The 25,538-nt window shown below is 40.2% G+C and overlaps 1 protein-coding gene across 2 annotated transcripts in view; it reads right to left on the bottom strand.

Annotated features, from left to right (window-relative positions):
- Positions 1–25,538, bottom strand: part of adck1 (aarF domain containing kinase 1) — a 983,738-nt gene that overhangs the window by 657,524 nt on the left and 300,676 nt on the right. For both annotated transcript variants that reach the window (XM_028821522.2, XM_051920170.1), the window contains one exon: positions 13,313–13,516. In XM_028821522.2, coding sequence (XP_028677355.2) covers positions 13,313–13,516 — 204 coding nt within the window. The remainder of the gene's footprint in view (positions 1–13,312; positions 13,517–25,538) is intronic.

Genomic DNA, 25,538 nt, shown 5'->3' with positions numbered 1-25,538 from the left:
AAGCGGTTAAAGGTAGATTTTAGTAGTAGGAATATTGACAGTATACATCATCACAAGGCACTTTACAGGGGTGACAAGATCACAGCACAATGTTAACTTTAACAACTGAAGAGTGCAATATTATGAATAAACACTCATCGCAGAAACAAAAAAAGAACCATTAGTAAGACACCTTGAACATACACACACCAGATTACACTCAATGTCAAGTGGAGCTGCACATATCAAGGATAACAATGTGGTAAAATGACAAAACAGTATCCACAGACTAGGTAACATAAATTAAGAACCACTACACTGCAGACCTACTGTATAAAATAGGGTACTAAGTAATAAATAGTACCCCAGAAACAGAAACAAGAAACCGAATCATTTGAAAGTCAGTAGACTACGAGAAAGTTAACAGTATACAGTGAGGTTATGACAGTATAAATCACATTGAACACCAGGGACCACCAGACTCTTAGAGGGGTTACAGATAACAGTTGTGGAGTTTTCCAGCATTGAGTTTGCAGTTTAGAACGTGTGGTTTCTGGTTGATTACAATATCAAAGGGTAAGGGTGAGTGTAGTGGTTAAGGGACTTCAAACCCTGAAGTTACGGGTTCAAACCCCACTACTGACGCTGTGTGACCCTGAACAAGTCACTTGACCTGCCTGTGCTCCAACTATGGGAACCCAAAAGAAATGTAACCAATTGTATCACAAATGTAAGTCGCCTTGGATAAAAGCATCAACCAAAAATGTCAATGTAAGTCCTTTGACTTGAGCTAAGTTTTAAATTATGTATACAGTAGACCCCTGCAAAGTCGCAGTTCAAAGTTTGCCGCCTCAGTTGTTTGCGGATTTTTCCTTAGAACCTAACTAATAATTGTTAGCGGAAACCACAAATATCCCTTGCAATTTTTTTATGGCTTTTATCATGGCAATACTGTAATGTAGCGAGAACACAAAGCAACCGTAGAGGAAAATGCGGCTTGGGATGGTGAAAGTAGCCAATCCGGGAGCATTATTGATTTTTCCTTGCTGCTGATTGGTTGCTGCTCTGTGACGCATCTCCGGCAGATGCAGCCCAGCATTCCCACATCATACCAGTTTACCGCGTGTAGCTATCTCAAGTGTTTCGCTGAGCGTTCTCGTGTTTTTAATTTTGTTCTTCTTAAAGCCCTAAGATGCCACCCAAACGTCCTGCACCTTCTAAGGCTTCTGGTAATGAACCAAAGTGCCAGAAGAAGTTTAAGACACTCCAAGAGAAGGTTGAACTACTGGATTTGCTCCGGGAACTCAAAAGTTATGCTGCAGTAGCCACCCGAGGAGCTGTAAATTCTCTGCTTTACCATGCAGTCATTATCTTCATTACATTCCTTCATCATACTGCACATCATCATCATCATCATCTTCAATCAATATCATTAATTATTGTTGAGTACCCATACATTTTACTATATTTTTATTAAATTAAATTATTGCATATTTACCCTACTTATAGCAAAGAAAACGACAGCCCATACCAAAGAAAAGGTGCTTGCATGAATTACAGTACATATAGGAGTAGCATTGGTATTTTACATTCTAGCACAATATATGGGAGACACAGCCGTACAGTACTGTACAGTAGACGGGTTTATCTTTACATTCTTTTTTTTAGGGTAATGTATTAAGCTGAGTGTTAAATGAAATTAAAGTGTTTTGAGGGCATATTTAGGGTATAAACTATAACAATAGGCATTTTTTTGACCACATCCAAAATTCACGATTTTTCACAATTCATGGATGCTCTAGGAACGTAACCCCGGCAAATTTTGGGGGTTGTCTGTAATTCCATTCCACTACAAAATGAGTACTCCCTATTTGATTGAGAGTTTATGTGACTTTGATAAAAATGTGTATCACATTTGTTTGTATGACGATTATGAAAAGCACCATAAGCGAGTCTCTCAGTTTCTTTCAAGAAGAAAACAGTGCTAGGAAACTGTGTGAAAGTGAGCCGCAGGGACATTTGCAGTGCTAGATGCTCAACCAAAGGTGTGGACTTTTTCAGAACATTCATGCATCTTGAGGCGATATGCCAAGTGTTTCTTTAAAGCCAGACAGCTAAAGTGTTGGTCTATGGCAGATTACATTTACAAAGTGCTTGAATACACAAAAGGTTATGGAGGGTAACAGACAGTCCTTTAGGATTGGGCCTCTGAACATACAGAGACAATGGAGGTGTGAAACAAATCGCTGGTGAAGTGCTGAGTTATTTGACTTCCAAGCCATTAGCTCAAGTGAAGGTAGGAAGTGGATTGTTGTTTCATCATCTGTTTTTAATTCTTGGAGGACGTCTGTCTGGACTTTTTAAAAGTATTTGGTTTTTCCCTTTTTATTTTCTGTGAGCCATCAATGAATTGTACTGGGTTTACTAAGAAGTGCATGAATTGATAACAATAAATGAAGACTCCTTATTATTATAAAAGACAGTCATTGTTTTTGCTTTACAATCAACTGTCGCCTGTGTGTCTGTGTCTCACATTCTCTCACTACAAGATAACCAAGGGTTTGAGACGTGCTGAGGTCCAAGAGCATGGGGCATCACCATCTAATGACTGCATGACAGACAATTGAATCCCAGCTTCCACTATACGTCCTTGTGTTTATTATGGACCCAATCCCCAAACTTTACAATTGTTCAGTCATTGCAATTTTTACAGTATGTCAGATAGAAGTCAAGCAAAATGACGCCTTTTATTGGCTAATTAAAAAGATTACAATATGCAAGCTTTCGAGGCAACACAGGCCCCTTCTTCTTGCCTGAAGAAGGGGCCTGCGTTGCCTCAAAATCTTGCATATTGTAATCTTTTTAGTTAGCCAATAAATTGTGTCATTTTGCTTGACTTCTCACTACATTCATAATGGCTAACACGATACACCACCCTAGTACTACAGCATGTCAGAGTAAATGCTGCACATGTTTAAACAAACTATGTTAAGATATGGAGCCCCTGGGAAAACTCACCTTCCACCATTCAATATGTCCTAGTTTAATACAACATAACATTTTTAAAATGACTTTATCAGATTCAGGCTTTGCTGGGCCTCAGAGCCAATCCCAGCATCACTGAGCACAAGACACCAGCTACCTCTGGATGGTGTATCAGCCCATTAAAAGATAATTGATGAAACCTGCACTTCTTTGGACTATGGAAAAAAATGAAGTACCTGAAGAAAAACATACATAGACAAAAAAATAAATGAAAGTGTTTGCAAGCCACACACTCAAATAGCAACTTGGATGCTAATCAGGATACTGAATCCATGAGGTAGCGTCATCGCTGATGTGTGTAATAAGTACATAAGTTTAATATGTCACTGTGCTCTGTACAAAAAATATTTTTTAAATCTACTCACATGGACAGCTAACACAAGGCCAGATTTAGCACACAGGGGCTCATCATTTAGAACTGCTAGGCAAGCATTAGAAGACAAGAAAGGGACAACTACAAAAATGAGCATTGTACTATTTCTGTGTTACAGAGTCAGAATGACATTAGATCTTCTTTTCCTTGTTTGGAATGGCATCATTTACCTAAGTGGGGCCTGCACATGGAGAAAGGGTATAAAATCTTGGAACATTGCCCGGCACACCTTTGAAGCCGACGGACGGATGGGAGATAACGTCATCCGATCCTGAAAATCCTTCCACTGCAGCGACGAAAATGGCAGACTATATACATCAAGCTCCCACTTCAATAATAGTCTTGCTATTGGCTTCCTCGTCTGTAATGCCATGTAAATTGTCATTAAAGAAAGCTAATTATTTTCTCTTATGTGATTTCTTACCGCCGTATCACTATGGGAGGGGTATCGCCTCTTTAATATTATATCTATATAGTTTCGGGTTACTTAAGACGCCACAATTGCAAAAGAACTTATTCCAACCAGGGATTTAGCACCCCCTAGAGGAAAACAATGTGCCATGTCCTAAAGTAGTACAAGGTGAACACAGATCATCATTCACCACAGGGATATGACTGCACTAAGGTGGCCAAAACTCTGGAGAGCCTCAGCTTTGCAGCTAAAAACTAAGTCATTGCTAATTAAAAGCTTCAGCCTGCCTTTTCAAAGTTATTATTATTTATTAATAACATTGTTTCCCTCAGCGCTATGTTGAAAACAGTTCTGAAACGCTCTAAAGCAGAAGAATGCCACATACAACGCTTACATAACATCAGAGTTAGGCTGCTCCAATGAGTACACAAAATGACTGTGACCTACTTTGTGGCCATTTTCAGCTCCATCATAAAATGAGCACAGTAAAGGACCTAATAAAGACATGCAAAATGTATCCGAACCGCATTACGCTCGCATCCAAGACTTAATGCATAAGGCAAACGGCAGCACGCCAAGTGAATCAGCCATTTGTTACAAAGTGCGTTTTGTAATGAAGCCACTGCCACAAGCTCTTTCTTTCCTCAAGCTAGCAGTGATCTCACTAATTCCTGGTTAGTCACATCTCTGTGACCTTTGCCATAACATGAATAGATGGAGACTGCCATGGGAATTTATAAGTAAAGATAACAATAAAAAAAAAAAGGAGTCCCCCATGTAGGATGTGACACACACTGCCAGAAATTAGGCGCAAAGATTTACACTGAGTTCACGCTAAACTCCAAACCAAACAAGCTACCATACAACTATAGCACACTTAAAAAAAATAAAGTTGTACACTTTGTAAATCTATATATTCTTTGCTTAATCCATTTAGATAATTTACATTTAGGGGAAATGTATAAATAGCTCACTGTCTCTCTGAATATAAGACAAACGTTGCTAAAAAAGGGGCATCCAGAAGCAGTGCTCCACATTGAAGAAAAACAGATACGTAGAACAGGTGATAGGCAAAAAAAATTACAGTAAAATAAAATAAAATTGGGCATAACTCTCATGATCAGCCATGCACAATGGTATGGAGCCAAAATGATGCCACACGTTATTTATTTATTTATTTATTTATTTATTTATTTATTTATAAAGCACTTTAAAAACAACATCAAGGCTGACCAAAGTGCTGTACAATAAAACCCAACATATAAGACACACAATAACCAAAGGGTAAAAGAAACAGAAACACATAAGAGCTGAAGAAATTCATAATAAAAAAGTACACAGATAGTCAACATCTCACACTGGGTCAAAGGCCAGGGAGTAAAAGTGTGTTTTTAAATAAGATTTAAAGTCAGCAAATGAAGGAACCTGCCTAACATGCAATGCCAATCGTTCCAGAGTTTTGGAGCTGCAACTGAAAAAGCCGATCACCTCGGAGTTTGCATCGAATCTTAGGAACAAGTAAAAGTGTCTGGTCTGCTGACCTGAGAGAGTAAGACAGTACATAAGGGGGGCAGCAGTTCCGACAGATTAAATGGAGCACAACCATTAAAGGATTTAAAAACAAATACAAGAATCTCAAAATGGATTCGAAAATGAACTGGAAGCCAGTGAAGGGAACCCAAAATTGGGGTAATGTGCTCATGCTTGCTTGTACCAGTTAAAAATCGAGCAGTGGCACATGTCACATTTAACTAGGCGCAGACTATGGTTCGCATCGCAGAGTATTCCCTACGTGCTCTGTCACAGACACGACAGGGTGGCGACAACATTTAACACATGTCTGTGAAATGGCGAGATTCAGGTGACATGGATCAGCTACATCTGCTGTGAAATGTCAGAAATGGTGCCACACACTGGCAGAGGTTTATTTTTCCTCGTGAATGTTGTCTACATCTCATTATTATCCATGTTTCTGTCGCTCATCTAGGAAGATTCTGGTAACAAAAGAAATATGTCACTGGAGCTGTGTGTCATATGACCACAAACAGACGTAGCTACTGTGGAAAGCATACCCCCAGACACAGACAGACAGACACCAGATTGTCCAAAACACACTTCTTTATTTTCCTACAGCACCACAATGCCTTCCTTCACCAACCCTTTCTTCTTCTCTTTCTCTTTTCTTCTCTTCTCACCTTCAACCTTCTCTCTCTTTCTCTCTTCTTCTTCTTCTTCTCTTTCACCTTCGACCTCCTCTCGCCCTCCTCACAAGCTTTGTCTTCTTCCTCCCAACTCTAGCTCTCTTAGTGGAGGGAGGCGGCCCCTTTTATTACGACCCGGATGAGCCCCAGGTGCTCCCCATGACATCCCTTCCTGGTGTGGCGGAAGTGTCAGGAGAGCACCTGGAAGTACACCGGGTGCCCTTGGGATTACTTCCGGCAGCACTTCCTGGTGTGGCGGAAGTGCTGCCATCCAGGACTCCCTAACTGTCCGGGCGCCCCCTGGCGGTGGCCACGTCTTCTCACAGTGGTGAGTGTCCTGGCTCCATTCCTGTGGCCCCCAATTAGGCCCGGGCAGCTGCCCTCTCGTGGCCGAGGAGAAGTATTGTCCAACTCGGGGACTGTCCAGGCATCCCGGCTGCGCAGTGTCCCCGCTCATCCGTGACACTACATACACACTATGGTTGAGGCCATGCAGAGATTGTCTCAAAATGGTGGTGACCATACAAGATGCAAAGCACAACATACAAATAACTACACAAAATAAATAAGAAAAGTGTTCAAACATGAAAAAAATGGAAATGGGACACCCAAACCTAAATGTGTCATTGTGGCTTCCAGACACTAAACTGTCAAGCAAAATTTAAAACAAAGGTTTTTGACTTTGGTTATCTAGTTAATGTAGTTCGGCTGACTAAGAGTGCTTGTGTGTGTGTGCATAAATGTGCCCTGCGATGGACCAGCAGCTTCTCCTGGGTTTGTTCCCACCTCGTGCCTAATTTTGTCAACATAAGTAGGGGCTCCTGGCGAGCCCGAAATGGACAAGCAGTTTAGAAAATGTCATCATTGCCCATTCACTTCAATAAACATGGATAAAAAATGATTTAACATTTTCCAAATGGTGACATGGTTCAACGCGGTAAGATACTTGGAAAAAAAAAACTTATTTATTTCTTCATGTGCCAAATGTACTGATCAACCTTTATTTTGGGGAAGAATTTTAAAATTTAAAAATGAGCTATAAATACTTTTTACCATCAAAAGCAAATGATAATGATATTGGCATAATGTGTAGCTAAACTGTTTTGAAGGATAAGTTAGGTTTTCATAGTCGTATTATTATAAACACAATTCATTCTTGTGTGTCGTTCTGTCAAAGTAGGAAACTGGGAATTATATTTTCCATAACCCCAAATTCTGTATGAAAGACATTCATGCATTAAATGGTTTTACAATCACTGTGGCGGCTGCTGTAGAAGAAAGTGCAGGTCTATTAGGGGTGCTTTAGTTCATCTAACTACAGTATAAAGCCAACATATATGATGAAAAAGATTACATTTGTAGAAACACAGTTTGTCTCAGGAGCCCTTTTCACTTCTCTGCTCTCCAAAAACAGAACTAAATTCTCTATCCTGAGGCAACAGGCAACATAAAGTCATGATTCAGCATGAACAAATACAGAATGACTTTGAAGGTAGAAGAAACCCGTACGTTTTGGGTTACTGTTGCATTCTGCCGAGTATTGAGTCTGAGAAAACACAAGGGGAATGAAAGAAGAAGAAAAAAAATAGATGGTGAATGAGTAGGTAGCCTAGTCTATGATGCAAATAATTTTTATTGTTTTTATTAATAATAAAAGAATGACAAATGCTACATTTGTAGAGAATGCCACTAAAGATTATTACTGACCATTTCAAAGGCTGTGCTGAAAACGGTCTCAACACACCAGTTCTGTGTACTTTAACATGTCCATGAAAATGGACCTCAGCCTGTCTGTTGTGGTGATAATCACCATAGCAGCTTATGAAGACTTTGTTCCATACAATCCACAATGTCAGCGACAACTGTTTATCCTCTACTCAAAAGACTTCCAGCACAATACCAGTGCTTTCCATCTATAGAAATATTCAGATGACCTGTCTATCATAATGGAGGTCAGTCAGAGCACAGGAAAGTCGTGGAGGACTTTGTCTTGTGGTGCAGGAACAACAACTTGCAAGTCAACATCAGCAAGATAAAAGAACTTGTAGTGGACTTTAGGCATGCTGAGGAGTCTGAGACCCATCACCATCTGGGGGACGACAGGGAAGTGTGGCAGAGCTACAAGTGCCTAGGGGTCCATATAAACAACAAACTGGACTGGTCTGATAACACAGTGATGCTGTACAAGAAGAGCCAGAGCAGACTGGACTCACTGAGGAGGAGACTCCAGTCTTTTGATGTGTGCAGCAAGCTGCTGGAAATGTTTTACCAGACTATAGTGGCCAGTGTGGTGTTCTGCACTGCAGTCTCCTGGGGAAGCAACCTGAGCACAAAAGAAGCACAATAGCTGAACAAACCTATCAAGAAAGACTGTGTCATCACAGGGTGAACTGTGGACACAATGGCAGCTGTTGCGAAAAAGAGAATGATGGCAAACTTGGGTGCCATCATGAAAAAATCTCCCATCTACTTCAGGAGGCCCTCTCTTGGAGCACTTTTAGCCACAGGCTCATTCTACCATGGTATGATAAGAAGCACCTCTGGAGGTCTTTTCTGCTCACTGCTATCAGGCAATTCAAAGCTTCCACCCAATGTACTCATTAAGTTTATTTATTGATTGATTGGCTGTATTATCTGTCCGGCGAGTCTTCTTGCTTTTTTATATTTCTGCTGTTGTATGCATTTGAATTTCTTCATGGGATTTTTAATGTTTCTCTAATCTAATCTTACATCTGGAGTACATTCAGAAGGGTGTCTTGGTTTTGTTACTTTACTTGCAGACCCAGTAGTATGCCACTTTTTGACTAACTGCTGAATTGTGTATTTTGCAGGAACACTCACAATGGCACATTGTTCTAAGAATCCCCCATGGACCAATTTGAAGAAGCCTGTACAAATATACGGCCCCACATCTGAAAGAGCGTTCAAAAGAATACTGCATGTCTTCTGTCCAGCAAGCGGACAGATACTGTAATAGAACTGACAGAACAAAACAAGACTCTACCAGTAGATTAGTTGCTGTTAATAAAAATGAAGATGGGCTCCTTATGCACAAGAATATTTTTTTACTTGCTAAATTAAACACCTGCTGCACTGGAACACATGCAATATAAAGAACTGTTCCTCTAATTGCATCCATAGCATTCATAAGTCTTTTCCAAGTTTTGTCAATATTTATTAGCATTATCTTGTTTTTCCAATGTATATTCACAACATCTTGTTGTATGGTGAAAACCAGGCTCTGTGAAAGAAATTTAACTGCTTCTGTCACATATTTCTGGTTGCATTTCATTTTGCTTCCAAGCATCACTCCTGTTAGAGACTGGGAGTAAATTATAAAATATGTTTAATTATATTTTTTTTATTGTGTTCTTATTGTGGCTTACGAATGCTCTGAAATCACCTCAGGTTTTTTTGACCGATGCCCCTTGATCACTGGCACAAGAAAATCCTGACATAATACACTATCAATCTCATCTTGATGTCTACTCATGTAAAATGTTGAAAGTTTTAGGCTTTCTACAATTATTGGCCCTCTAGACCTCTCATTTTTTGACCATATTATATGCAGAAAATTACACCCTCACGGAAAAGAGTAAACCAATAGGTGTCTTCAGTAAAAAATGATCAGGAGGACTTGAAGTTGTGCACACCACATCAAACAACCGCTGGAAGTCACCCCCAAATGGGAGATGAGGGGTCAAAGTTACTCTTTTTCACAAGACTTTGACAAAATCGGGATTAGTAATAAAGGGATGTGGAGTATCGTTGAATGTGATTTTGAGGTTGCTCCTCACAAATATGATATTTTTGATATTTGTTTCTTTACCAGTAGAGCTACTCCAAGAAAGTTAACAATCACAAATTTCAAGGATAAACATGGGGGGTTTGTTTTAGACTATTCCATGGTCAATGATTTCGACTATGATGTTATTTTTGATTTTGGATCCTTCGCTACAGATCCATCACCATCTATCACATTGTGAATAATGACAAATTTTATACTATATATTACTATATTTATAATACTATATTTACGATTATATTCGAGAATACTTAACCTCTGGACATTTAAATTGAAGCACACATTTTAATATTTCAAATAGTTTTCCTAGTTTATTATGTACCTCTAACTCATGAAGTAAATCATTACATTTCTTTTCAACACCCAGAATTAGGGAGACTTAAGCTAATGCAGAATTTTCTTTATTCCTTCCACTGTTTAGACTTGCCAGTATTGTTTGAGCCATTGACGTCAGTCTGGTGCATTAAAGCCAATGGTAGTTTGTTACGTTTATAATAATCATTGTGCTCCACTTGCCCTATGGAGGGCTTTTATTAATCATCTTAAACTAACTCTACATTGCCATTAACCCAAAACTGGATAAAGTATGCTTAATAAGATGGATGGATACAAAAAGAAAGAATTCAATAATTTATTGAGGATTATTGGCAATCGGGGTTAAGTAGATTGTTTTGCTAGCATTGAAGTCTATGTGATTTCTAACAACGTCACTGACAAAACTGAAAACACAGTAAAAGGTTAACTTCCAAAATTAAAAATGTGACAAAGCGCTTAATAGCACTTTTGGACAAATGAGAACAATATTTTCTTCTCTTTGGAGTTAAAAGGGAATTAAAGAAAACAGAAGGGCTTTCAAAATAAAAATATATTTTGAACAACATTAGTTGTGGCATGAATAGTCATCCTGCTTCTAGATAAGCTAATGACAGACATTTTATGCATGTGTGTAATCTGAAATGAAGCTGCCAAATATCTAAGTTTAAAAGCCTCTTTCACACACTCCCTGTAACGCCATAGCATTATCTACGTACTACAAAGATGCTTCATATAAATATTGGTTACTTTCATTATCACTACATCATAATAGAAGTTTTATTTCTACATTTCTGGCAGCTCTTCAAAGTTAAGTCACATGGGGATGACATTGAGGGACTTAGTCACTGCATCACAGTCTATATTAAACTTCTGTGTCGACATTATTGCACCTGCGATAAAAGCGTGCAGCTTTCCAAACAACAAGCTGGGGATTACTAAGGAGCTCAAAAGTCTTCTGAATGAGAAAACGAGAGCATTCAAATCTGGTGACAGCTTGCTTTTTCCATTTGTAATGCTGAAGACTTTTAATACAGAAAAAGACCACAGCTCTAAGAATTTGAAGAGGTGCCTGCCATTTCTGGAATGGGATCAACACAGGGTGTTTTCCACAGCAGCCTTAGGGACAGACTGAACAGGTGACAGAGGATACCACAAAGTTGGTCAGCACTGGCCTTAAGAACTGGAGGACTGACTCCATCTTGTTTTGCAGCATTTCCTGTGTGTGGCTTCCTCAGGAGTCTCCTTACTTGGTCATCAGTAACAGGAGAGCTCATACTGATGGTAAAGGTTGTACTCATCACTGGCAATTCTGCTTGAAGTGGTAGGAGTTTCTGATATAGTAGGAATGGTGTGGTAGAACTGGAAGAAGGTGGTGATGGAAGGAAGGAAAATCTGTTAAAAAACTGGTTTGAGGCATTCGCGTTTCCCACATTCCCTTCTTGCACCTGAGCCCTGGATTGGTTGAGTCCAGTAATTATCCCCAATCCATTTTGAAAGTGAGATTGTTTTCTTTTGTACCTCTGGAAGCTTCCTTTCATTCACTCAGCTTTTTCTTCAGCACTCACTGGGTGTCTGCCCTTGAAGGTCTCTTTGTCACCAGTCAAGAATGTTCTCTTCTTCTCATTCAGAAGACTTTTTGGTAGTAGGGATGATATTTTGGGGTTTGGGATGGGGGGTAACTGGTCATTGGAAGAAGATAGCAGTGGGAGAAGAAAACTATTAAAAAATTGATTTAGGGTGTTTGCCTTATCCATATCTCCTTCAATTATCTGAGCCCCAGATATACCTCAGCCCCAATAACACTTACATGAGTCTGATAATGGATGAAGGTGTCATCACAAAGTGTTAAAAAGAGACAACACATACTGAACAACAAACTACCACTCATCAAATTCAAGAAGCTGTAGTCTAATTCTGGATTAAAAGTTTTAAGCATTACAAATGGAAAAAAACAAACTGGCATGGACTCCATGCACTGCAAGATTCACAGGGAGAGCGAAAACAGGGCAGAAGATAGCATAGGATTTTTGACAGCAGAAAGGGTGAAATTATTATTTCTCCTTTACAATAATCCCCTACAAAATGGATGCCTTTATTAACACAGAACAAAATTTACTCCTCCCTTCCCACTTCTGACCTGTTTTATAATTAAGATGTTTCAAACATATTGGACTCTTCAAGCACACCATATATACATAAGACGACACTCTCTTTCTGTGGCACTAAAACTATCAAATAATGTAATGAAACTCACTTAAATAATTAAGAGCAAAATTTTGAAATTAATAATAATAAGCCCTAAATTTTTGCCTGAATATTCAATCATGGATTTGCAAATGCACGAAGCTCAGTTAGCCTGCAGAGAGAAAGGTCATGTTTTGAAAAACTGCAAATTGAAAATAACTGATCTTTGGCCCTCATTATTAGAAATACATGGCATCATAAGCCACAGAGAAGAGCCGGATGAACCGGTGGGACTTTTACTGTGATACAGTGCTCTGCAGATTATTCTCCTGCTTCACTGAACTCAACGAGGCATGACAAGGCCATCTCCAGCTTCAAGTAAAATCAGGAGGATCACAGACTGAAAATGGCTCTTTATTTCTACCGAAAATGCTCTCTTTCTGCACTAGTCATAAAAGGATACATGTATGAATATGATATTGGCAGGCATTTTGGAGCTTTACAGTTTTACAGTATATTACCTATTTGAACTGTGACATTACTAAATATTTAATTAGGTACAGCTAATGATGGAGATAAAAATAGAAATGGTTAAAACATATTATAGGCAAATGATATAAAATGCCAGCATACACCAGCATATTGGGCATATGCAGCACACTTGGGGGTATTCAGAAATGCATTGTGGTTCACCAAATTAGCTTCCAGATGTAGCCTTTTCTTCATCTTCTCCTCCTCTACATAATGTTAGATAAGCATTGAAGTATAAAGTTATTATGTATGCAATACCAATGACAATCTTAATGTGTCTGACCCTCACCATCACTCCAGAAATAATTGAAATTTCCTCCAGGTCATGCCGCTGCTCTTGGCATAGCCCGCTGCTGTCATTAGCAGCGAGTGCACATGCAGCCTTAGACATACAGTGTTTCAGCATCTGTATAAATTGCATCTTTGAGCGGATTTGACTATTTATGCAGAATGAAAAGTATTCCCACCTCTTTGCCTAGCTCCTCTCTAATGACTTGCTCTATCTCCTGGAGACTGCTCTGCGGTGCCCTGCTGTGCAGGACTTTCAAGGTACTGGTGTATTCCTCAGGAAGCAGATAATCGAGCGCGCCCAGGTGCTGCCCCACCTTAATGAACGTCCCCCTGTTGGCACAGCACAAATCCCTGAGGCGTTCTGCGGAACGCAAATGAACCTGTGCAAGAAAGAAAAGAATCAGTGTTATTTCTCTGTGAGGAAGAAGTAGATTTATTTTATCATCATTTGTAACAGAATGATAATGGGAAAATGCTACCCCTAGAATACAGAAAGGAAAAAGAAAAAAAAGAAAGAAAGTCTCTGTGGCAGTGGCCTTTAAGACAGGCTATCAAGCAGAATGTCATTTTATACATGGCCGGTTTCCATTGCCTCGCTGCTCAGCAGCTACTGAAGTCGATCATTTCCATTTTATGCAGTCCCAGAGCTTTGCTTTTCAGCACCAGCACAGAAATTGAACAGAATACATTTCTCTGACAAATAAATAAATATTGCTAATATGCAGCAGTTATCACGCTAAACTGCATTTTCCACATAATTACCTACTTAAATTGGTTACATGAAAAACGTGCAATATCGCATTGAAAGAAAAGAAGTCTTGGGAAGGCACTGCACACATGCCGCAGTGCAGTTATGCTTGTGTGTCCTGATCTACATGGCCGGCCGGCCATCCATTTTCTGAACCCGCTTTATGCAGAGGCAGCACGGTGGCTCATCGGTGAGCACTGTCACCACACACGCCTATCTCTCCATATCTGTGTGCGCTTTCCTCCTGATACTCTAAGGTGGATGCCTTGCGCATGCTAAAGGCGCCCATGTTAGATTAACTAGCTACTCTAAATTGCCCCCCCCACCCCCCAATATAAGGGAGTGTGTGGAAATGAATGGGTGTGCCCAGCTGGAGCTTCATCTACAGTGCCTATAAAAAGTATTCACCCCATTGGAAGTTTTCATTTTATTGTTGTATAACATTGAGCCACAGTGAATTTAATTTGCCTTTTCTGATATTCATCAACCAAAAAAGACTCTTAGATAGATAGATAGATAGATAGATAGATAGATAGATAGATAGATAGATAGATAGATAGATAGATAGATAGATAGATAGATAGATAGATAGATAGATAGATAGATAGATAGATAGATAGATAGATAGATAGATAGAGTGCATCTGGAAAATATTCACAGTGCATCACTTTTTCCACATTTTGTTATGTTACAGCCTTATTCCAAAATGGATTATATTCATTTTTTCCTCAGAATTCTACACACAACACCCCATAATGACAACGTGAAAAAAGTTTACTTGAGGTTTTTGCAAATTTATTAAAAATAAAAAAATTGAGAAGGCACATGTACATAAGTATTCACAGCCTTTGCCATGAAGCTCAAAATTGAGCTCAGGTGCATCCTGTTTCCCCTGATCATCCTTGAGATGTTTCTGCAGCTTCATTGGAGTCCACCTGTGGTAAATTCAGTTGACTGGACCTGATTTGGAAAGGCACACACTTGTCTATATAAGGTCCCACAGTTGACAGTTCATGTCAGAGCACAAACCAAGCATGAAGTCAAAGGAATTGTCTGTAGACCTCCGAGACAGGATTGTCTCGAGGCACAAATCTGGGGAAGGTTACAGAAAAATTTCTGCTGCTTTGAAGGTCCCAATGAGCAAAGTGGCCTCCATCATCCGTAAGTGGAAGAAGTTCGAAACCACCAGGACTCTTCGTAGAGCTGGCCGGCCATCTAAACTGAGCGATCGGGGGAGAAGGGCCTTAGTCAGGGAGGTGACCAAGAACCCGATGGTCACTCTGTCAGAGCTCCAGAGGTCCTCTGTGGAGAGAGGAGAACCTTCCAGAAGGACAACCATCTCTGCAGCAATCCACCAATCAGGCCTGTATGGTAGAGTGGCCAGGCGGAAGCCACTCCTTAGTAAAAGGCACATGGCAGCCTAGAGCTGGAGTTTGCCAAAAGGCACCTGAAGGACTCTCAGACCATGAGAAAGAAAATTCTCTGGTCTAATGAGACAAAGATTGAACTCTTTGGTGTGAATGCCAGGTGTCACGTTTGGAGGAAACCAGGCACCGCTCATCACCAGGCCAATACCATCCCTACAGTGAAGCATGGTGGTGGCAGCATCATGCTGTCGGGATGTTTTTCAGTGGCAGGGACTGGGAGACTAGTCAGGATAAAGGGAAAGATGACTGCAGCAATGTACAGAGACATCCTGGATGAAAACCTGCTCCAGATCGCTCTTGACCTCAGACTGGGGTGACGGTTCATCTTTCAGCAGGACAACGACCCTAAGCACACAGCCAAGATATCAAAGGAGTGGCTTCAGGACAACTCTGTGAATGTCCTTGAGTGGCCCAGCCAGAGCCCAGACTTGAATCCGATTGAACATCTCTGGAGAGATCTTAAAATGGCTGTGCACCGACACTTCCCATCCAACCTGATGGAGCTTGACAGGTGCTGCAAAGAGGAATGGGCGAAACTGGCCAAGGATAGGTGTGCCAAGCTTGTGGCATGATATTCAAAAAGACTTGAGGCTGTAATTGCTGCCAATGGTGCATCGACAAAGTATTGAGCAAAGGCTGTGAATACTTATGGACATGGGATTTCTCAATTTTTTTATTTTTAATAAATTTGCAAAAACCTCAAGCAAACTTTTTTCACGTTGTCATTATGGGGTGTTGTGTGTAGAATTCTGAGAGAAAAAATTTATTTAATCCATTTTGGAATAAGGCTGTAACATAACAAAATGTGAAAAAAGTGATGCGCTGTGAATACTTTCCAGATGCACTGTAGATACTTCATTAATCCCAAGGGGAAATTCACATACTCCAGCAGCAGCATATTGATAATAAAACAATATTAAATTAAAGAGTGATAAAAATGCAGATATAACAGACAATAACTTTGTATAATGTTAACGTGATGTAATGTAAATGTTGAAGAGAGAACAGATCTCTGCAAAGTGGTCTACATTAATTATAAATATAAAACACAAACAACTAACGGATCACATTAAGTATTTACCCCTTTAGTATGACACACCTAAATCATCACTGGTGCAGTCACTTGGCCTTACAAGTCACAGAATTGGTTCAATGGAGACACCAGTTCAATTGACTATAGTATAAATACACCTTGTCTGGGAGGTCCAACTTGTGCTGAGTCAGTATGGTGATCTATCCTACACAATGAAGACAAAAGAACACTCCAAGCAACTCCGTGAAAAGGTGATTGAAAAGCACAAGAAAGGAGATGGACACCAGAGAATATTCAATTCACTGAGTATCTCTTAGAGTCCAATTACTGTAAATCAGATATTAAGAAATGGAAAGAGTATGGCACCGCTGTAAATCTGCCTGAGCAGGCCATCCAGAAAAACTGAGTGATCATGCAAGAGGAACACAAATGAGGAAGGCCACCAAGTGACCTATCAGAACTCTAAAGAAATTCTAAACTATAGTGGCTGAGACTGGAGAGACTGAGCAGACAACAACTGTTGCCCAGGTTCTTCACCAGTTGCAGCTTTATCTCAATCCGGGTGATTTGTCGTGTGGTGGCGTAATCAGCACATGCTCTAATAGAAGAAAAAAGATAAAGAGAAAGCCACTGTTAAAAAAAACACACATGACCTCTAGAGTTTGCCAGAAGGCAGATGGGAGACTCTGAAGTCAGCTGGAAGAAGGTTCTATGGACTATTGAGACCAAAATTGAGCGTTTTGGCCATCCGACTAAATTCCACATTTGGTATAAACCAAACCCTCACAATGGTGGTGGCAGCATCATGCTGTGGGGTTGCTTCTCTGCGGCAGACCCTGGAAGACTTGTGAGTGTAAAATGAATGCAGGAAAATAAGAGTTATCCTAGAGGAAAACCTGATATTGTCTGCAAGATACATGAGCATTGGAAGAAGAATTGACTTCCAGCAAGACAAACAGCCCGAGCATAAGGCCAAAAAGCTACACAGGAATGACTTCAAAACAATAACGTTAATGTCCTGGAGTGGCCGAGTCAGAGTCCAGATCACAATCCAATGGAGACTTTGTGGCTGGACTTGAAAAAGGCTGTTCATTTATGATCACGACAAAGCCTGAGCAATGAGAATAGGAGAAAATGACACCTGTGCACAGAGACTCAAGGCTGTTATGACTGCCACAGGCACGTCTACTAAATACTGAGTACTGTACTTATGGGAATAATTATTTTGTGCTTTATATTTGTAATTAATTTAGACAGAAATCTTTTTTCACTTTGACATTAAAGAGTTTTTTTCTGGTGATAAGTGTCAAAAAAGTTAAATCCACTGTGATTCATTGTTGTATAATGAGAAAATGTGAAAACCTTCAAGCGGGTGAATACTTTTCACAGGCACTGTAAGTAGCATGGCCAGCGGTGAAATAGTGGCTTGTCCAAACTTTTGAACAGAGCTAATTTAAGTAACAAAGACTAGAAGATGAAGTGTCTTTAAGGTCAAAGCAAATATCAAAGCTAATGCCTGGTGCCAGAAGATCTTAAAAATGAGTATCAATATTAAAACAAAAAGCAAAGTCAAGAAAAAATGGCCCAGAGGCCCAAGTAATAACTAGATTCCTTTTCCATTCTGGGTCCAGGTTGCAGGGGCAGTAGTATGAGCCCAAGCATCCCTTTTTCCTGCCACCTCCTCCAACTCCTCCTGAGGGATACCAAGGTGTTCCCAGGCCAGCTGAGTCAGCTTATCTCTCCACTGTGTCCTGGGTCTGCCCTGATGTCTCTGCCTGGTTGGACATGTCCAAAACACCTCCCCAGGTAGGCAAACAGAAGGCGTCCTCATCAGAATGCCAAACCACCTCAACTGGCTCCTTTCGATGTGAAGGAGGAGCAGCTGGACTTTGAGCTTCTCCTGAATGTCTGCCCTTCTCACCCAATGCAGACATTCTGAGCCCAGATGTCCTATAAAGGAAATAAATTCTGCTGCTTGCATCTGCAATCTAGTTTTTTTTTTTTGTCACTACCCAAAGCTGTAAGAAGACTCAGAAGGTAGAATCACTGTTTAGCATATAATGTTTATAGCAGGGATGGAGAGTGCTACTGACCTCACCCGGGGATGTAATAAAAGGAACACTTCGAGGACTATCTAAATCTCACTGAGACACAGTCCATTGAGGAAGCAGAGCCAGGGGACTGGAGGTGAACGATATTGTCCCTGAGTTCTGTAATGTTCTAGACTCCCTTTCACCAAAGAAAATAGTGACAGCCTCTTTGGAAGTTAATTGTTTTTTTAATGCAAAAGTATGATTGTAGGTTGCTGCACACTGCTAGCTTAAGTAGATCATGGCTGATGTAATGCTGCTTCGATCATGTTGTTGGCAATGAACATCATTGCTAAAAATGGTACACCACAATATCGATGGGCCCATGAATATGAACACTAATCAAAATGGTATTGTGAATAACACTACAAATTATCAACAATAACAAACAATGATTTTAAGAAACATATAATCGTGGAGAACTAGACAGGGTGTACATAAAAAGGGTTTCTCAACAGAGATTCAGTGCTTGTACTTTGCAAAGTGCTAGAAAAGTCCCCAGTCCTCACATCTATGAAATAAGTGGGATCAACAATGGATAAATTAATACTTTATTTTGTTCATAATCTGTAAAAAAAATAATATTGAATACATAGAGCTAACTATATAAAATGTAATTCAATTCCAATTATTTTTACTATACCTTACAACAATACACTGATGAGCATTTGCTGTTAGTCCGACTGCTGTTGAAACATGCAGCAACAATACAATACAGCAGATGGACAAAACAGATGTTAGTGGAAGCAAAGTTATTTTTACAGTAAACTGATTTGGTAGGAATCATATTCATGGCTATGGGATGCCCAAAAGTGATCATTCTTTGATTCATTTCTTGTCTATATTCAACCTTTCCATGACAGGCTTCTGGCGCTAACACTTTCACGACTGCTCATTGTTGGGCCGGTGGGAACTCATCTCTCAGCCTAACCTTGGAGTTCTGTGAGGAAATTGAAATATCCAGTTAAAACCCAATGAGAGAGACGTGTAGAAGCCACACAGATGTTAGAGAGCAGTGTCATCCACAACAGCACTGTTCTCCCTTAACCATTGTTGCACAGGAGTATCTAAACAGCTCTGCCAAGGTAAGGCGGTGCCAGGGTGAAAGCGATTGCTGACCACCTCTTTTCTCTATCATGTAGAAGAGAAGACAAGTCCCTAGGTGAGCAGTGACACTTCTTCCAGTATCACAACAGAGGCTGCCCATCTTCCGTCACAGGATCTGTTTAAAGAGTATAGGTGCCATTTGGACCATGCTTCCTTAGTGTATGAAACCCCATGACGGAGAAGCTTATTTCCAGACAGAAAGCATACAGGACGAGAGATATCTATCTTATCTTTTTTCATTTTGTTTCATTATTTTGGTAAAACGGGGTATCCGGCTGGTCCCCAAACCTTTATCACTTTCTGTTCCCGTGCTGTTAACAGAATTACAGCATGAACATGTCAAAAAAAATTATGACCCATAACAAGATAATAAAATTCAAGATTATCACAGACAGACGCAGACTTTGCCATTTGTATCCCTGCTTGTCTTATGTCAGTCATGACTACTCCACATGATATTCAATTCAGGGAAGAGGCCAATGCATGACTTGCAGCACAGCATATAACGAAATAAGAAATGTGCTTTAGAAAATGTTGTAGGCTTACAAAACATAATTGTTATTGACTTTGGCATTATTATTTCATTTAATGCTGGCCTCCATGTGGGTATACATCTGTGTATATATCGGTATGCAGATAACAAATAAGCCTTCCTTGTGCTCAGAGCAGCCATTTATTTGTTTCATAATAGCATCAATAACCTCCACAGCGGGCATTACCAGTTCCATAATTGACCCAACACCACGGTCAATTATCTTGCTGGTGACGCCTGCTGAGTTGGATTCTTTATTGCAAGTAGACAAATCACATACAAAAATTAAGAGATAAGTATTAAATAAGTAAATGAATAAATAAGCCAATCTTAAGCAACTGTAAGCAAGGAGTGAAGTAAGGAGAAGGAGAAGTGTATGTGAAAAAGGATTTATTTTGTAGAAAGTAAGATCGTATTTAATGTATATATACAGTGTGCTCAAGATATTTGGGAAAAAGACAAATTCTTTCTTGATTTACCCCATGCTCCTTAGTTTAAAATTACAAACTGAACAATTCAAATGTGAAAAAACTGCACAATTGCAGACTTTCATTTAAGGGAATTTGCATACATTTTGGTCACACCATTTATTAATGACAGCCCCCCATTTCTGGGTACAATAATGTTTGGGACAATTGGCATCACAGATGTTTGTGATTCCTCAGGTGTGTTTCATTAGTTCATAAGATACTTCAGCTTGCTTCTACCTTTTGGAGTCTGTAGTTGCCATTGTTCAACATGAGGACAAGAGCTGTGCCAAAGAAAGTCAAAGAAGTCATTGTCCATCCATCCATCCATTGTCTCCCGCTTATCCGAGGTCGGGTCGCGGGGGCAGCAGCTTGAGCAGAGATGCCCAGACTTCCCTCTCCCCGGCCACTTCTTCTAGCTCTTCCGGGAGAATCCCAAGGCGTTCCCAGGCCAGTCGAGAGACATAGTCCCTCCAGCGTGTCCTGGGTCTTCCCCGGGGCATCCTCCTGGTTAGACGTGCCCGGTACACCTCACCAGGGAGGCGTCCAGGAGGCATCCTGATCAGATGCCCGAGCCACCTCATCTGACTCCTCTCGATGCGGAGGAGCAGCGGCTCTACTCTGAGCTTCTCACCCTGTCTTTAAGGGAAAGCCCAGACACCCTGCGGAGGAAACTCATTTCAGCCGCTTGTATTCGCGATCTCGTTCTTTCGGTCACTACCCATAGCTCATGACCATAGGTGAGGGAAGGAACATAGATCGACTGGTAAATTGAGAGCTTCGCCTTGCGGCTCAGCTCCTTTTTCACCACGACAGACCGATGCAGCGCCCGCATTACTGCGGATGCCGCACCAATCCGCCTGTCGATCTCACGCTCCATTCTTCCCTCACTCGTGAACAAGACCCCGAGATACTTGAACTCCTCCACTTGGGGTGGTCATTGTGGGAAGTCATTGTGAGGCTGAAAAACAAGAAAAAACCTAAACGGAGATATCAGAAAAACCTTAAGATTGCCTAAATCAACTGCCTGGAATATCAGTAAGAAGAAAGAACACAATGGGGAGCTCAGTAATCGCAAAGGGACTAGGAGGCCAAGGAGGACCGCCATTGCTGATGACAGAAGAATCCTCACTGTGGTAAAGAGAACGCCTGTCCGACAGATCAGAAACAGTCTTCAGGTGGCAGATGTATGTGTGTCAGAGACGACTATGTGCAGAAGACTTCGTGAACAGAAGAAATACGGAGGCCATACTGCAAAATGCAAACCACAAAAACAGGATGGCCAGATTACAGTTTGAGGAAAAAGTATTGAAAAGAGCCTGCAGAATTCTGAAAACAGGTCTTATGGACAGACAAGACAAAAATGAACCTCCATCAGGTAATGGCAAAAACAAAGTGTGGAGAAAACAAGGTACTGCCCAAGATCCAAAGCATACCACACATCTATTATACATGGTGGTGGGGGTATTATGGCTTGGGCATGTATGGCTGCCACAGGTCCTGGCACACTTATTTTCACTGATGATGGAACTGCTGATAGCAGTGGCACAATGAATTCTGAGGTGTATAGAAACATTTTATCGGCTCAACTTTCAGTCAATGCCTCCAAACTCATTGGACGGCAGTTCATCGCACAACAAAATAATGAGCCAAACACACTGCTGAGGCAACACAGGAGTTTGTTAAAGCTAAAAAATGAAATATTCTTGAACAACCAAGCCAGTCACCCAATTTAAATCCAATTCAGCAGGTCTTTCATATGGTGGTGAGAAAATGTAAGGGGATAAGCCCCTGAAACAAGCAGGAGCTGAAGATGGCTGCATTAGAGGCTTAGCAGATCATCACCAGAGAAGATCCTGTAGATAGATAGATAGATAGATAGATAGATAGATAGATAGATAGATAGATAGATAGATAGATAGATAGATAGATAGATAGATAGATAGATAGATAGATAGATAGATAGATAGATAGATAGATAGATAGATAGATAGATAGATAGATAAGAGGAACACTTCTCTGCTCCGAGATTCGATGTTTAAAATTAAACCCTATTCTATCCTGTTACGTGATCAATCACCATTAACACAAATTCTTACATACGTAGATAATGTTTAGGTTTGACGACTCAGTGATGATATTAAACAGAGGTCGTCATAAAGCCAAAACATTTCTAGAACATTTTCTTAAAACTAGGAGTTTCTATTCAGCCCCGCTGACTTGGTAGTTCAGTAAAGCAGTAAGGTTGATGTCTTTGAAGCAGAAGTACAGTAACTGTAACCACTTGATCCATGTGCAGAGTTGCAGGGATCCAATCTTTATCCCAACAGTAAAGGTCGGACCACAGGAGCTAATTTTGGATGGAGAGCCCATCAATAGAGTTGGGCTGGAAAAAACAAAGTTGTAGATGTGATCATCTTAATGGACACCCTGTCAAGGCAGCAGACCTGTCTGCACTGCAAGTGTATGCGTCTTTGCAAATTTTACGATGTAAAAGTTTTCAGAATAATATTAACTGTGAATGGTGCATTATAAAATCAAGTATTATTTTTTGTGGTTGGCTGCACATGGGTGGCTGAATCTCAAGTCTCGGCCAGGAATTCTCCACGTAGATGAGGTGCTCTTCTATAATGTATGTTAAAGATTATTGTAAAACACTGCCTGTAAGATTTATTTTTATGTATTTCAAAGCACTCATGTTATATAGGCTGCATTTTTTTACAAGTTATAATAGGGTATGAATACGATGACAGTACTGATGACTGTTTTGGACCCTACTTTGAATTCCATCTTCTAAGTGGAGTTTTCTAGGCGTTCTTGTGTGTATTCTCCAGAGACAATGGCACCCTACAAATATCCGATCCCATAGTATTAGTTTGACCAATCAATCTGAATTGTACCAATGGATTTCCTATTATGGACTGGCACATCTGCTGCTGGGATAGGCTCCAAATCACAGCCATTCTGTATTGGAAAAGAGCAACCTGAAAATGGACAGCTGGAGGAAACCATTACTAAAGCCTTTCATTAATCTACACTAATATTTCTTAGAAGGGAACTTTTATGCTTTATGAGTGACCACAAAGTATTCATTACATCAAAGTATTGCCATTACAAAGTAAAGTCACACTTAGGGTACATTCACACTATTACAGTGGAACCTCGGTTTGCGAGTAACTTGGTTTACGAGTGTTTTGCAAGACGAGCAAAAATTTTTAATAAATTTTCACTTGATAAACGAGCGAGGTCTTGCAGTACGAATAGTTTGTCTGCTGAGCGTCATGTGATCACAACTGAGCTGATGGTTCTTCTCTCTCTCTCACTGCGGGATTGTGGACAATCGTCTCCTATTCTCCGTCTGAGTCAGCGTGCCTCACTCATATAGTCAACATCCGTACGAGGGTATAGTGTTTACTACAGCATTAGCATTGTGACTGTGTGCGCGCGCACGCTCGTGTGTGTGTGTGTATGTGTGTGTGTATGTGTGCTCGTGTGTGTCTGTGCTGTGACGTGCGAGTCCCCGTCTTGCACCTTAAAACACGAAGCTGAGTCTCAGTACTTTAGCAACACAAGCTTTATTCAGTTTGAAACAGCAACAGCGCGGATATTTATACACAGACACAGCAGTCAGGCAGGGCCCTGCACATTTATAATGTTCCTTGTTCCTTGTATCACCCATTGACGGCAGGCGTTTATAGCATGTCCGTGATCTTTTCGGATTCGCTTTTACAGAGAACTGCTACAGCGCTGGGAGACTGTGATTGTTTTGGGATGCTCTTCCGCGTGTCATCCCGTTGGGTGGAATCCCACAAGAGTTTAGAAACTCACTCACACCAGCCATGATTCTTTTCAAAGGTAAAGTGCAAGTTAATTTGTTTTATGTATTTTTACTTTATATTTTGTATTAATCATTTTTATATGAATAGTTTTGGGTTGTGGAACAAATCATCTGAGTTTCCATTATTTCTTATGGGGAAATTCACTTTGATATACGAGTGCTTTGGACTACGAGCATGTTTCCGGAACGAATTATGCTTGCAAACCGAGGTTCCACTGTATGTTTTCATTTTATCCACTGTGGCAACCCTTAACGGGAGCAGCCGAAAGAAGAAGAAGTCCATGATAGTTTTTTCACATTGTTTTTGAAAGTATCTACACCTTCAGAGACGGAATTGTCTTCCACACTAGACATTCGTTTGTAGCTTGAATTTACACATGAAGAACAGCAATAGTGAAAAAGAAAAACAAAAAAGCATATTGTTTTACTTGGACTGATGATGAGATGGTATTGTTATTATTGAGAGTACCACACAAGTATAAGGCAAAAAAGCAGCTGAGAAAATGTAAATGTAATGAGCATGATCCAATCATGGAAGGGTTATGTTTTAAGCATGAACCAATCAGAGTGAGATTAGAGTCTGTGTTTTCAAACCTTTTTGTTTTCACCCATCCACACAGCAAAACTGAATAAATATGCGGCTGTGGAGAGCGTTTTTTATAATCTCCGTTTTTGGGGGTTGAAAACACCTAGGTAGTGTGGTTGAAAAATGAAAATGGAGCCTAACGTCTGCATTTTTAAATGAAAATATAGTAGTATGAGCGTAGCCTTAAGCCATTTATGTTAGGATGTGGCAGTAGATTTGTTAGTTCTCCACTTCCATTTCCAATATCCATGCAAAAGAAATTATTATGTATAAGACATGAAGTGCGTGGCAACAAGATAAAAGTGAACAAGGGATCTGATAGTTAACGTCATAAGGGTAAACCATCCACTGCATATGACAACAAGCTGTGTTTAAGTTTATAAATGTATGGCATCATAAAGTGAGAAAACACGCCATCCACTGCAGTTTTGTGCTCTTCCTGAGGTCACAAGGGAAACTACTGCATATGAGGAGGTGCACACAATGAAAAATCACATTAACTTAACATACTGACAAAATATTTAGACAGTCATTTTAAAAATACATTTATCTATTATAAGAAGTTGCCACAAAA

This window comes from Erpetoichthys calabaricus, chromosome 16 (assembly GCF_900747795.2).
Source record: "Erpetoichthys calabaricus chromosome 16, fErpCal1.3, whole genome shotgun sequence".
In the NCBI taxonomy this organism is placed as follows: Eukaryota; Metazoa; Chordata; class Cladistia; order Polypteriformes; family Polypteridae; genus Erpetoichthys; species Erpetoichthys calabaricus.
This window is presented reverse-complemented; position numbering and strand designations above follow the sequence as displayed.